This window comes from Panthera tigris, chromosome D1 (assembly GCF_018350195.1).
Source record: "Panthera tigris isolate Pti1 chromosome D1, P.tigris_Pti1_mat1.1, whole genome shotgun sequence".
Classification (NCBI taxonomy): Eukaryota; Metazoa; Chordata; class Mammalia; order Carnivora; family Felidae; genus Panthera; species Panthera tigris.
Window position 1 is genome coordinate 19,921,285 of NC_056669.1, and position 14,862 is coordinate 19,936,146.

Consider the following 14,862-nt stretch of genomic DNA (forward strand, 5'->3'; position numbering starts at 1 on the left):
ATCATCATCTCCTTTCAATCTGATATGAACTCAGAGCACCCCTTTCCATAAACCGTCTCGTGGGTCTTTATGACAGCCCTTTGAGACAGGGAAGGCTTGCCTGGAACCACACACTTAAGAGAGTTAGAAGGGACCCTCGCTGTTACTCAGGCCAATCTCCCACCCACCCAACATTCTCCAGGACAACATCCCTCTCAGGTAGGTAGAGGTCCAGCCTCTGCTACGAGCCACTGAGTGGCCGAATGCACAAAGCCTCCAAACATTTTGTTAAACGGTTCTAATCATCGCTTTTTTAAGTATATATACCGACCGCAGGTTGACCTCCATGTGATGGCCACCTAAGTTACACGTTCCTACCCAGTAGCAAGCTGGGTACCAACACGTCTCCTAAATGACAAGACCGGCCAATATAGGTCTACACACAAAAGCCTTCCCTCTTTACGGTTCCAAAACACATTCTTCCCTTTTTTCTCCTCTACTTTTCAAAAGGTAGACCCTGAACCTGTTTTATTCTATTCACGAATACTCCTGAACCTGGCATATTTATATTGGTGCCCTGGGTGTTTGAAATAATTAATCATTTAGCTCTTGTCCAGGCGTGTCTGTCACAGGCCCTTGGAAGGCAGAGGAAGGAATCTAGCCACTGGATTTCCTCAATAAAGCTGCATTTGATTACTCAGGCTATCTATGAGCTCCACATCAGATGTGTTTCCGTAGAGAGAAAAACACAATAGTTTTTCTAATAGACCTTCCTCCCACAAAAGGGTACAAAAAGGCTGCAGATTAATATAACGGAGTTCTACTCACTTAAATGTTTGAGTAACCCTGGAATTTAAAGAGCTTTCAGGAGTCGCCAAGTGACATAAACTTCATTGTTTTTTAGGTGATGCTTTTGTGAACCGCAGCTTTAAATATTCAAGCCAACTGCTCCTATCGAGAATATTTGTATTCATATTCATAAGTGTATTTTTTCAAGATGAGTCATAGTAAATTAATTCCCAAGCTCTCAATTCGGTCTCCTGTCCACCACACCAGCTTAAAAGTCCAGTCCACAGAGCCACCTTTTAAGAAAGACTTAAACCTGATTTCAAAAGACTCCTTGGAATCCGATTCAGAAAGCTTCACTCAAGAGAGCAAGTCCCAGTCTGAACTTGGAAATCCAATCCAGGACAATATGGAGCCTGACAGCCTGGAGGAGGAAAGCCCTCAACTGGAAAGCCTGAGTGAGACAGAAGAGGAAGCAAGCAGAAACGCAGCCCAGAAGGACGGCAAGGAAAACCTCCGTACCCAGAACGATGGCATATATTCCAGGTAAGGAACTGGCTTGTGTAAGATACCAGTGGGTTCTGAAATGTATTGTTAAATAATTACAAGCCACAGTAAGGACAGGCTATAGTCATGAACACCTTGTGATGTGTCTGGCACCGGTCCCAAGCAACTAAGGACAGCTCGAAGCCAGGTTTTGCCATGTTTGGTTGGTTGGTTGTTTCTTTTTAACTAAAAAATATGCAAAAGACAAGAACGGGTATTAATAAGGGCATATGCACTCCTCATTTCCTGTCCATGTTCCAAGTGCCTCCACTGCTACGGCCTGACCTTGGAGAAATTCCAGGAAGCCTGTTATATAGGGAAGCACCAGGACGTGGAACCAGGTGGTCTTGATTTAGTCCACACACTGCTATCTAGTCTATAATTTAGAATAAATCATTTAACTCTTTTGTGACTCATTTTTCTCACCGGTCAAACTGATCTGGCCTGCCTATCTCCCAGGACGGCTATCGAGGTCAGTAAATACATTCTGGGAGTAGAATCCTAGCTACCTCCCGGGGCTTATATAATCATATAAGGATTTAATTTCTAGTAAACTGTATTTATGGGGTATTAACATAATGCAATGTGGGAGCTACCAAATAATTTAAGAGAATATAAATGAGTACAGTACTCAGTTTTAACGAAAATACTAATTTTCTGACACAGTATGGAAGTTAAAAGCTACTGATTAGAAAAGAGGTTTTCACAGGGCGATGAAGTATACAGTCCAAAACAGACAGTCTGGGTTCAGATTCTGCCGCTTACTAGCCGTGTGACTTGGCCAAGTTCACTTAATCTCTCTGCGCCTCAGTTCTGTCATCACTGAAATGGGACAATAGTTCCTTCACTGAGTTTTGAGGTGAAAGTCAATCAATATACACAGAGTGTGTAGAATGAAGTGCTTTATAAGTTATATAGGTATCAGGGTTTTTTTCTAAATGGATAAAATATATTAAAAAAATTTTTTTAGTGTTTATTTATTTTTGAGAGCGACAGAGACAGAATGTGAGTGGGTTAGGGGCAGAGAGAGAGGAGGACACAGAATCCAAAACAGGCTCCAGGCTCTGAGCTGTCAACGCAGAGCCCGACGCGGGGCTCGAACTCACGAGCTGTGAGATCATGACCTGAGCCGAAGTCGGACGCTCAACCAGCTGAGCCACCCAGGCGCCCCTAAATGGGTAAAATATATTGAACAAAGTTTATAGAAGGCCTAGAACTTGGGCAGGCAGGGTTTTGGAAAGAAGGTAAAATTTGACAACAACAGAATTAGAACAAACGCGTGACACGTTAAAGCCCCACTTGGTGCCAGAGGAGCATAGAGAAAGAGGACGGCACAGGGTCCTGATTATAGGGACCACAGTGAATGCAACCAGCCCACCCCCCAGACAGGGCATTGAACATGGAACCCAACAACCAGCCCCAGCAACACCGTCCTAACAAGGGCACCTGCGGGAGCCACGGTGAGGGCCCAGTCCTGAGTCTTTTTCTTCCTTTCTGCTTTCCTTCCTTATTTCTTTCACTACGGACATCCTGCAGAATCAAGTGCATTTGCTTCTAAGCAGTAAGTGCTGTGACCAAGGTGCAGCCACGGCGCTGGGGGAGAGAGAGGGGCTCAGGGAGGCATCAGCCAGCCACCCCTGCGTGGCCTGGGTTGGGTACACCACAGGGAGAGAATACAGGCTCTTGGGGACACCTGGGAGACAAAGCCATGTGTAAGGAAGATTATCCTGTAAGCAGGTGCATCGTGAGTTAGAGGGTAAACTCATGATGGACAAAGAGACTACCAAATAGTAACAATTTATAGCCATGACAACAGTATCTCTTTTTAAAGGCCCATCTGTCATTTCTTTTAATTCTGCATTGCCATCCTGCAAGAAAATGCTGCTATTCCCATTTTATGGATAAGGAAAATGAGGTGAACAGAGATCAAGTAACTTGTTGAACATCATAGTGCTGTGGGAGGATACTTGTGGTTTTGTTCTTGACGTTGATTTAAATTTCGACAAAATTCTGGGGGGCTTGGGCGGCTCAGTCAGTTAAGCATCCGACTCTGAATTTCAGCTCAGGTCATGATCTCATGATGCCTGAGATCAAGGCCCACGTTGTGAAGCCTGCTTGGGATTCTCTCTTCCTCTCTCTCTCTCTCCCTCTCTCTCAAAATAAAGATTTAAAAAAATATGACAAAAATCCTAATCTACAGATTAACCCTTCTTGCCATATGTGTGTCGTATATTTTTTGAAAGACCTAAAATGTTACAGATAAAGTGTCCTTATTCCCCTTCTCAAACCCATTCCCCCACGTGCCTCCTCAGAGAGAACCAGTATGTACCCTTCCGTGGATGTGTAGACTTCTTAGCAATCTTTTATTCATTTACTGCATAGGTAATCTAGAAAGAGAGAGAATGAGAACATGAGTTGACAGGGCCTGTTGACACATTAGATACGGTGACTGAAGGAAGAAGAGAAGCCAAAGGTCACTATTAAGGTTCTTGTAACAATAGCCAGCATTTATAGGATGTTTATCATGAGCCCATCACTGCACTAAACACTTTATGCATATTGTCTCATTTAATCTGTATGCAGCCCTGTTAGGAGATGCTACAATGATCCCATTTTAAAGGCTGCCCACGACGCTTAAAGGGATTGTTATTATATACATTTATTACATCGGCTGAGTGGTAGAGTGGAAAACTCACACAGTCTCTGTGCCTTAAGCCGTGTTTTTATCATAGCTCTGATGTAAGGGAGTCAGAGTCTCCTAGGTAATAAATGGTAGTTCTTCTGGGGTTTTTTTCCTCCAGAAACGAGGGCATTGGAAAGGACAGATCTTTGCAGTAGATAGGCATTCTTGTCTGTACTTTTACAGCGGAGAAACCAAAGCAAGGATCCATTAAGTGACCTCATTTCCCCAATGTTGAGTTTTTCTTGTTTTGAGTCCAGTGCTCAGGAAGCAGACTTTTCTCCCTTGCTCTTTACCCCAGGCCAATGTAAATGCCACTCAATGTATTTCAAAATAAAGACTACTACTTATAGAAATCAAAATTATGGTCAGGGCCCTCGTCTTCTGATTCAGAGATCCATAAAGATTGCTGTTTTTTGTAGACTGATTTTATTTCGAAATCTTTAATGACAGACTGTCATCCCCGGGGTTAGAATGGCTTTTAGCCCTAGTAATTGTTTGGCGGTGTAGTGCTTCGTGCACTGAACATTAGGAGGACCAGTTCTCCACTACAAAGGAAAACAGAACTGAAGCATTTAGCCAAATAATGCCTCAAAAATATTATTCAGGTTAGTTACTGGCCTTTTTCACTTTAGTCCTAGAAACCTTTCCTATGTGCAGTTGTTGCTTGGCCCTAGGTAGTTTGCTAGCCGTGAAACAGACAAATCGATCCCAGGCTCTCCTATGAAATTCAAGCAGGCTTTCATTTTTGCGAGGTAGATGGTATTCTGGGAATTGTAGTTCAAAAACAATTAGTCAAAGCCTTGCCTTAAAACCATGAAAAATCTCTTTCCTCTTGCTGTTACAGGCAACAATTTTAAAAGCTGCCTGACAAATCGCTTGAGCCCCACTCTTCTGTTTTGATGTTCCCAGAACCTCCTCAAAGCAATTACTCTCCGGTACCTCACCAAAGTCAAGCCATAGTTCAATGTATATGGATTAGAGAAAACCTTTTACTTAATGGAAATTGGAGCGGCATTGACTACAGTGAATGAATCGAGAGTGGAGAGAGGATCTCCACGTGATAATCCTTAAACCCCACTCCACAACTAGCCATAGGAAACTCGGCAATGGCAAAGAAAGAGATCAATGTAATTCCTAGAGCATTAGAAATAGCCTCTTCAGTCCTGGGGCCTCTGAAACCTTATATGTTGGAAAAAAAAAAAAAAAAAAAGTCAGGGGGCAGCGGTACCATACCCAGTATATGTGTTTAATAAGAATACTTAAATGTAATTAGCTACCATTTGTAGAACTATTTGCTTTATATATACTATCTCATTTATCCTTACGAGAGCCTCTTAGGCACTATTATCCCCATTTTGCAGATAAGGAACCAAGGCTTTGAGAGTCGTGTAGGTGTATGTCGTTTCTAAGTGGCAGAGCCAGAAATTGAACTGAATGAAAGCTCTCCTAACCAAAGCCTGATCTTCTAATTATCAGTTACCTAGATAGGTGATCAGGGCTGATAGCAAAAATTAAAGCTATAACAATCTCGATATGGACTAAATGGAGGCCAGAGTAAATATGTATGTAAAGTTATAAATTTTAGGAAAGTAACACACATTGTTTTCAAGGATACTGTGCCTTTGCAATGCACAAACATTGATCGCACTTTGCTCGGGGCGGCAGGGTCATTGGAGCCTATATCCCGCAGCATCTGTCCTGGGAAACAGAAATGTTTTCATTCATCAAGGCCTGTAGGTGTCTTCTGCATCACCTGGGAATGAAAGCCTTCACCAAAGATCCCATATTCTAATAAACCACCTCATACCAGAAATCACCGGGCAGGAGACAGGCACAATGAGGAATTTTTTTTTTTTAATTTATTTTAATGCTTATTTATGAGAGAGAGAGAGAGACAGGGAGACGGAGTGCAGGTAGGGAAGTGGCAGAGAGAGAGACACAGAGTCCGAAGCAGGTTCCAGGCTCCGAGCTGTCAGCACAGAGCCCGAGGTGGGGCTCGAACTCACGTGCCAGGAGATCATGACCTGAGCCGGAGTCACACGCTTAACCAACTGAGCCACCCAGGTGCCCCCCCACAATGAGGAATTCTTACCCTGTAATACTCAAAACTGTCTAAAAGTAAGAAATGGATTCAGTAATAATCTGCATTTTTATCGTGCCGTGGTGGTATAGGATCTTCCCCTCAAATGCTTTCATAGGTATTTCTGATTGCTAATACAAGAATCGGGTGGAGGGCTTAGAGCAGTACTGAAGAACCAAAAGAGACTTGGTAAAAAGCAAAACTCAGCGGGGTGCCTGGGTGGCTCAGTCAGTTAAGCATCCGACTTGGGCTCGGGTCATGATCTCATGGCTTGTGGGCTCGAGCCCCACATCGGGCTCTGTGCTGACAGCTCAGAGCCTGGAGCCTGCTTTGCATTCTGTGTCTCCCTCTCTCTCTGCCCCTCCCCTGCTCATGCTCTGTCTCTCAAAAAATAAATGTTAAAAAAAAAAAGGAGCAAAACTCAGCATTTCATTTCCCCTCAAATTTCTCAGGCTGTTTTGGAGAACACACTGGAAATATTAAGCTGAGGGCAGACTTTCTTTCACAGGTGGTGGAAAGATCCGCCCCCCCCCCCCATTAGTAGAGTAAGGATGACACCCGAGGGCACGTTTAACATGCTAGTGTTACTAAGAACATTGTGAGAGATTCCAGGAGCCCACACTCATCCCTGTTGGTCTCTAGAAACATTCGCCCGTGTTCATTTTTATTGACTTTATTGGATAGATTTTCAATTTAAGGACATCGGATGGCCAACCACTTGAAATATATTACGCTGCCTTCCTTACTCCACACAGTATTTGGGGGAACAGCTACCAGCATTTTTGTTGTTTGTTTCCGATCACGTGGGAGTGGCTGTTATCAGAGAAGTGACTTTTTGCCGTAGGTATTAGTCATTTCTGTTTTCTTTTCATCCGTTTGTTCAGAAACTCTGCTGTAGTTAAACCTCGGTGCCCTCCTCCGGGAAGGCAGGGTGCCATCACGACGGATGAGCCGTCAGAGACAAAAGTAAAGTATGTGCGTGGGCATAGATTGTGTCCATTAAAGGCAGAGTCCCTGCCAGAAATGCTAACGCCGCAGTGCCCTGGGGTTTAATGCCCTCAGAGACCACCACCAGTTCCTTTCTGGCTTATTTCAAAATTGGGATGCTTACTGCGTTAAATTAGTAAATAGCGAGTTCCGAACCTCACAAAGCAGAATTTAAATTCACATCACCTACAATCCTGTGAGTTTATCAAGATGATTAAGCGAATTATAACCAAGTTACTAAAGGAATGGCTTAATCCATGGCCTTTATTGTATTCATTTTATTTCTACTCCCTGGCAAGTGTGAAAATATAGAAAGCTTTCATTACTATACATTTTGAATATATTGAATTTAAAATGAATGCTTTTTCCAATTCGTTTTTTTTTTTTTAATGTTTATTTTTGAGAGAGAGGGAGGGAGGGAGGAAGGGACAGAGAGAGGGTTCCTCGCTGACAGCAGAAAGCCCAATGCGGGGCTCGAACTCATGAACCATGAGGCCATGCAAACCGTGAGATCATGACCTGAGCCAAAGTTGGACACTTACTCAACTAAGCCACCCAGCCACCCCTCCACCTCTTATGTACATTGGTGAGTTTAGCACAATGGATGCAATCCAATGAATAAAACTGGATTCTTAGAGCTGCAGGGCTCTTAAAGCCCAGCCTATTTTCCTTATCGTCCAAAGGAGGAACCGAGGGCCGAGGGCGGTGAAGAGATTCACCCAAGTGCACCCAGCCGGTCAGTGGCAAAATCTGGACTTGGGACCCATGGTTCAAGACCTGTCCCTTCCACTGCTTTTCTCATGACATCACGGCTACCTTGCAGGTACAATGCTGTCAATATCTGGTATCTCAAAGACAGGACATTCTATCTAAAGAAAGTGTAAGCACCTAGACATTTTATAAATCCAAGGCTCTAAGAAGGCAGCGTTTCTGCAGATCAAAAAGAACATCCAAGGCCTGTGCGGAAAATTCCTAGTGAGCGCTGTAACCCTCACTGACTGCGAGGAATTATGTTTCTAAATACTGCACATGCAACATTTTCCTTGTGAAGCTGTAGGTAGGCTTTGTTTCACGTAAGTGATAGAAGTGAGGTACTAGGATTTTACACTGCGATTACAAACACACACTCTTTACAGCATTTATTTTCCTTTAAGTCGCAGATTGCCCTTGAATCAAGGCTGAACGTGGGGCAAATATCTGGTTCTTTTGCCGCCATAAATCTGTGGTCGACAAAGAAGGGACTTTAGTCGGAATTACCCAAATTATAGAATTGCTGTAAATAAAATCCATTCGGTACCATCCAATCCCTTCTCTTCGGTGTGTTTCCGTAGATAGTGTTTGGCCTTCAGTTCATTAAAGCAACATTCTTCCATTAAAACGTTTAATTTTTTTTTTTTTTTTTTAGCAGAATGCCTACATTAAATGAAATTTCCCGAACTGTAAACAACCTACCCGAAGTACATCCGTATTGTTTGTGGCACCATTTTATTTCATACTTGCAGAAGTGATTTTTTAATCCTTTGGATTTATTTCATTTGATTTACTTAAAAGCCATTGATTAAAAGATTAACATGAGCCTAGAATTCAGAAATCCTTGGCAGTGATTGTCAGTTTTCTAGTTCCTTAAAGAAGCATTAAAAACTTTACACTTAAACAAAAATTGAATTTGCTGTTCATATGCATAAAAGATTTAATGGCATATAAATTGGGAATAATTGGTCTGTGTGAAAGGATTAAATTAAACCTAAATCAATAATAACATGTGCAGTTTCAATTTAACTGCCTACTTAAAATAAAGTGGCAAATAAATAACTGCTAAATGATTAATAGCAGTGCTTTCATTCACCTCCTCAACAGGCAAAATGGCCAGTTATTGAATATTTTATTATGAGTGCCAAGGATGTTAATTGTGCTAGAAACATGCTCTAATTTTAGTAGGTTTTTTTTGATCGAGTGCTATGCTACATGTGAGGCTCTTCATTAAATGGAGATTTGATTTTATTTTGTTTGGAGTACGGTAAGTCCTCGAATACGGTCCATGAAAGCCAGTAAATATCATGGTGCATGCATAGGAGACCACCCTCCCCTGCCTCTCCGCGTCCAGTGTCTTACCTAGGCATCTGAAGAGGAGACCTTGCATCTGTTGTCTGAACAGTAACAAAAGAGTTGTGTCCGCATTGTCCGTGTAACCTTTCTAGCGAACGCGGAGGAAAAGAAGTGCATGTTTTGTGTGCAGATGATTACCGATGAAGGAGCACTTCACGCTCATTTTGTTCCCGCGTGTTGACCTGGACCACGAAACATAATTGAGCGTCTTTGCACACGAGCCCGGTACAATGGGGATCCTTCAGTATCATGTTCTGTTTCGGCCATTAGATTTGTTTCTGTGAAATAGTACAGCTTCCCGTGCCCGTGATTTTGCGAAACGTAACCTTTCATTTGTTTCAACGTAGAGTTTCCATCTAGACGGGGGACCGAGGGGAGACTTTGAGACAGTCGTGGCCGGCGTAAGTGGCACAGCGTAATTAAAGCTCTTAGAAGAGCCACGGTTTCAGATTTAAATCTGCCATGCAAACATCATTAGAGTTTTCTCTCCACACGATTGGCTCAAAACCAGTTTTCTCAGCCAAAGCCATTAATTCTTTCTGATTTGTTTCCAAGCCCGTTGCGTTTTCTAGGTTCCACTTATAAACACCAGTCTCTCTGCGGCGTGTGATCTAGTTTGCTGAGGCCCGAAAGTACAGTTATTTCTGTAGATCTAAAGTAATTTAATTCTCCCCGTTTTATCTTTCCCCTCATCTTTCAGCAGGTTCTTAAAATACTTCACCACGTGGCTGAAATTTCTTAATCCCATCTCCTAAACTATAGCTCAAAAAGATTGTTCACGGTGCCTACATCGTGGTTAAAAAAAAAAAAAAAATTGGATTTTTAAAGATAAGTGTTAATCCTTCAAGGCCACTCAGGTGCCACTTAGTGCATCACAAGACAGCCTTATGTTCTGGAAATAACATAAGCCCCAGGGAGAGAAGAATCCCTTGAGATCTATCAGCAGGAAGCACGATACACAACACTGTTATGTCACGGTGACTGTGACACTCAGCAAGCAAAGAACGGTGACAGAGCTCACTGACATAGCCTATGGGCAAGCATTCGTACGTATTAATTCACTTAATCCCCTCAACGGCGCTGTGAGATGGGTACTGTTCTTATCCGCACGTTACCGACGAGGAAGCGCAGAGAAGGTAAATAATTGGCCCACGCTCACACGGTTACTGGCGGCACCAGGAATTGTGAATATGGGCAGTCTGATTTGGGCCGCCTGTCCTTAGACGCTCTGCTACACCATTTCTCAGAACCAAAGTACTCCCTGTCATTATCCAGGCAGGAAAAGCACCACGGAGATGATGTATGACTGAGGAAGGTCTACGGTCGCGACTGCGGGCATAATGCCATTCCCGGCGGATGCTGGTTAAATACGACGACCGCTCTGAGCGCTCGTCTTACTGCAGAGATAAAACCAGGGAAACCATATCCTTCAATCCTCGAAGACTACCTTTTTTTTTTTTTTTTTTTTTTTGATAATAATAAGCACCCCTCAGCGTATCGCTTCTTCTGCGAGTTTATCACAGGGTCATAGAAGGATAGAACTGAAACGGACTTTGAGGTGATCGTCTAGCAACTGACTCTGGAAAGAAGAGGTTACCACGTTTTCAGTGATAAGCAAGGTTGTGCAGCCCCATTTTAAATACCCATAATATGCTGCATGCTTCTGTACACATCTAACTTCTGCCTCGATTGTGAGAGCTGGCGCAGAAAGCCTGTTTCCTTTCCAGCAGGTAAGATCCACCAGCCTGCTTCTGTTTGCTCACCACGCTCCAATGCCTACACACGCGGGGAGCCGCTCGGCGCGTATGTGACTCACTTGCTAACTCACATGCGGCAGGCCTCGCTCCGTGACCGCCCGCGGGGATAGCTGCACAACACAGGCCACCGACCCCGCAGACAGGAGCCAGGGCAGGCTGCCGCCGTCTCTGCCCCAGCTCTACCACGTGTTCGCTCTGTGACCTTGGCAAAGTTACACAAGCTCTCTGGGCTTCAGCTTCTTCATCTATTAAATGGGGAGCATGAGAGTACTGCCCTCACAGGGTTGTTCTAAGGAAGAAACTGGAGATTCGCCGTGAGCGCTCCCCCTCCCTGGCACGCAATAAGTATGCTGCCTTCCCAAAGTCAGCCCGTCACATCCCACCCCGACCGAGCAGCCGAGCAGATCCCCAAAGTGATGTGTCACTCTTAATGGAGTGCAAAAAAGGGGACTCTATCTGTTCGAAACACCAAATACATACGCACACCTCTAGAGACAATCCCTTCCCAAAACTCATCGCCTGGACTGTTCAAAAGTATTCGTGTCTAACACCTCTGTTCTCTAATTAAGTTATTTTTGCTCAATGAAAGCCAGACTCTCGAGTTCACTGAGGTATATACAGGCCAGGTTCCTTCGCAGAGTTCACAAAGCCTTTCAAAGACCTCCCCTCTGCTTCGCCCTGAGCTCTCCTCAACCTGACCTCCTCCTGCCCTCCGCTGCATCCGTACAGAATCTGTCATCAGGTCCCTCATCACTGCCACTGTAAACTGCCTGTTTCCTGGTCTGTATTCCCCACAAGGCAGGGAGCCCATCGCTGTATCCCCGAGCTCAGTAAGTGCTCAGTAAATACCTGTAGAGTCACTGAGTGAGCTAACGAGTGAGGGAAGTTAAATTCTGTGAAACAGAGCAAATGAATGAACAAGGAGAGTTAAACGTTATGTTTTCCTTTCAATATGTACTGGATACGGGGAAACGGCACCCTTCTTCATGTAAAAAAAAAAAAAAATTCATGGCTTTACTGAAGACTATATGATTATATTGAAGATAGAATCAAGGTACCCCTTCCTCTCTTCTTCCCTAAACCACCGCCGATGAACCCTATGTTTAACTCATTACAAACCAAGCCTTGAAAGCTTTCACTAATTTGGTTCCAGGCAAGAAGCTTTTCTGCATGTTTCGAGTCTAATTTCCTACACTGTTGGGTTTTTAAAAATTAACATCCGATGCCACATTTGTGTTGACTCGAGTATTTTTGAGGCCCAGTTATTTAAGAAACACCCATTAACTGCTCTGTCCATAGCTCAGGGTAGAGTACTAAGGGCAGAGGTTAGGGAAGGAAGGGTGACACTTAAGTCCCTGTTGCCCAGAACCTTAACTAGGTCAAGAGGCAAAGTTACCACAGTGAAAATAAGCAAATACAAACCCTTAATTATGACATAACTGCCTCATTTTGATGCTTATGCAAGCCCAACAAGTAAACAAAATATAATTTTTCCCTACTTACAGACCAGAGAGACTGGCTCAGAGATGACAGCATTCGATGCACAGATAGGTAAGGACAGACCCAGACCTGTCCAGTCCCAAGTCCAGACTGTGCCCTGCTGCACCACTCCGTGTCCCTGCTACCTGCCCAAAGAGACCCACGGAACCAGGCGAAAGGCAAGGCCAAAACACAGTGCGTTCAACGTGACAAGACCTCACCCAGGAGAAAGGTCCCCCTCAAAGCCCCAGAGGCACGTAACCCTGTGCTGCCTAGGGGGTTGGCTAAGCTGCACAACCGGGTGTCCGGCTTCCCGACACGTGGGCACAATCTCCCTTCAGGCATTTTGCTGGAAGAGCGTATCATTTCGCTTCCCTGGGCAGAGAAAGAAAAGCAACCAACTCCAAGAAGTTCTCCGTCTTAATACGTGAACCCCAAATTCAAAATGACGGTTTAGCAAGGCATGGGAGTTTTGTGGTGTTGCCCTAATTTTTGCCTTACATCGAAGCAAAAGAAATCTAGGTCCACGTTAAGAGAAGTAAATTAGCCGTAGGGGCACCATTAGTCTGTTTACCCAGCATAGAATTACGTCCTCTGTAAACGGGAATATCAAGTAGCATAAAAAGCCTAGGTGATTTACATTTTCTTTTTGATTAGAGGATTGCGAGTACCGTACTCAAGGAAGGAAAATCTCCCCCATTTAGCTTTTGAAGATCAAAGGGGCCATTAAATATGCCATATTACCAGCATTTTTTTTTTCTTTTTTGGTTAAGACCGGGAGGTGCTTTACAAATTGAGACTGTCAGGAGGAAAAGGGAAGACTTTATTTGGGGTCATATGCACGGATTATGGACTGGCCCGTGTCCCTAAGGCAGGACCCTACGTTTAACCTTTGGCTGAAACAGGGCTGTCCTACAGCTTAAAGCACATGCTGACCTGTCTGCTGCTCTGTGTGCATCGATCCGACCAACGAAAAGAATATGAGCTGAGGATGAGTTCGGATTCTCGACATTTGGGGATCTTTCTGTAGCGCATCTGATAAAACCTACAAAGACAAAGTGAAAAGTAAAATCGCTTTACAGGAGGATGAACCTACGCGGGTATTCAGTTGAGACGAATCTTGCTTTCCCTCACAAAAGGCGCAGACCGAGGAAAATAGCATCCAGGCAGCTACAACATTTTCTTCCTAGATAAGCAGTCAAATGTGTATGTCACCAGCCAAAACGTGAAATCAATGTTATCTTCATTAGCCGAAGCACTTAAGGTGTGCATAATAGCCTCCCTTAAACCAGTGAGTCACTGACATTTATTTTTCAGCTGTTTTTCTGGCATTTATAAATTAACTATCCCCCACTTTTATTCTGTAATTTAATGAACTGGGGTAATTAAGACCTTTTCGTCCTTAGGTACAGCGTGTAAACCTAATCTGAGCCTCAGATAGGTCTTGAACGTATAGATAGCAAAAGAATGGCTCAGTAGGTTAAGCATCTGACTCTTGATTACAGCTCAGGTCAAGATCTCATGGTTTGTGAGAACGAGCCCTACACTGGGCTCTGCACAGACAGTGCAGAACCAGCTTGGGATTCTCTCTCTCCCTCCCTCTCTCTCCCTACCCCTCCCACACGTGCGCACCCTCTCCCCGCCTCTCTCAAAGCAAATAAACATTAAAAACAAAAAAGATAGTAAAGAGGAAAATTATAGGAGAAAGATTTAAGTAGGATAATCAACTAAATATAATGAGTAAGTTCATTTTGATGAAAGACTTGACATTTTCCTTCTGCTTTGGGCAGCCAACAGCCGGTAGAGGATAAATATTCAGACCTGCGATACGACCCAAACTGGAAGAGTAAGAAAGAGGAGAGGAAGTTCTTGACTGTGGAAGCACTGCCAGAGTCTGTAGACAGCTCGACTGAAAATCTGACTTCAGATCCACTGTACCCCTCCAAGGAGACGTCCATGGAACTCCCTGGGGGAAAGGCGGACCAGAAGAGGAGCCCACAGAGCGTTGCCTCCTTACTTGGCAGTGAATTTTTAAGCCCGAACTATGAGCGCGGCACCCATCACAGCCAGCCATCTTCGGAGCTGAGCGACCGTGATCTGGAGAAGTCCAGCAAGCTCTCTCCGTGCTTGAAGAGTTCAAGTTCACATAATGAGGTTTTTCTGCCAGGATCACGTGGCCGGCGGCCAAGGAAGTCCAAACAATATTTTGTGGAAAAAAACAAGCTGACTCTGGGATTACCTACTCCTAAAACGGACTCGTATCTTCAGCTTCACAATAAAAAAAGGGGGGACATTCTCTCAGAACAGGTATGTAAGTGCTCCTTTCTCTCTTCCCAGCCCTAGACTGGGATTTGCCCTTGTTTGAAATGGCTGGAGACCACTTCCTTTGAGATGGTGATGTCATTGTAACCACATGGCTAAGACAGATGTCCTTGCTCTTCTTTGAGGCATCAGGGGAG

General features: G+C 44.0%; 1 protein-coding gene across 8 annotated transcripts in view; it reads left to right on the top strand.

Annotated features, from left to right (window-relative positions):
* The window catches only part of JHY (junctional cadherin complex regulator), a 59,820-nt gene that overhangs the window by 1,879 nt on the left and 43,079 nt on the right, over positions 1 to 14,862 (top strand). For all 8 annotated transcript variants that reach the window (XM_042959211.1, XM_042959216.1, XM_042959214.1 and 5 more), the window contains exons 2-3: positions 884 to 1,311; positions 14,194 to 14,710. In XM_042959211.1, the coding sequence (XP_042815145.1) occupies positions 977 to 1,311; positions 14,194 to 14,710 (852 nt within the window). In that variant the 5' untranslated portion in view covers positions 884 to 976. The remainder of the gene's footprint in view (positions 1 to 883; positions 1,312 to 14,193; positions 14,711 to 14,862) is intronic.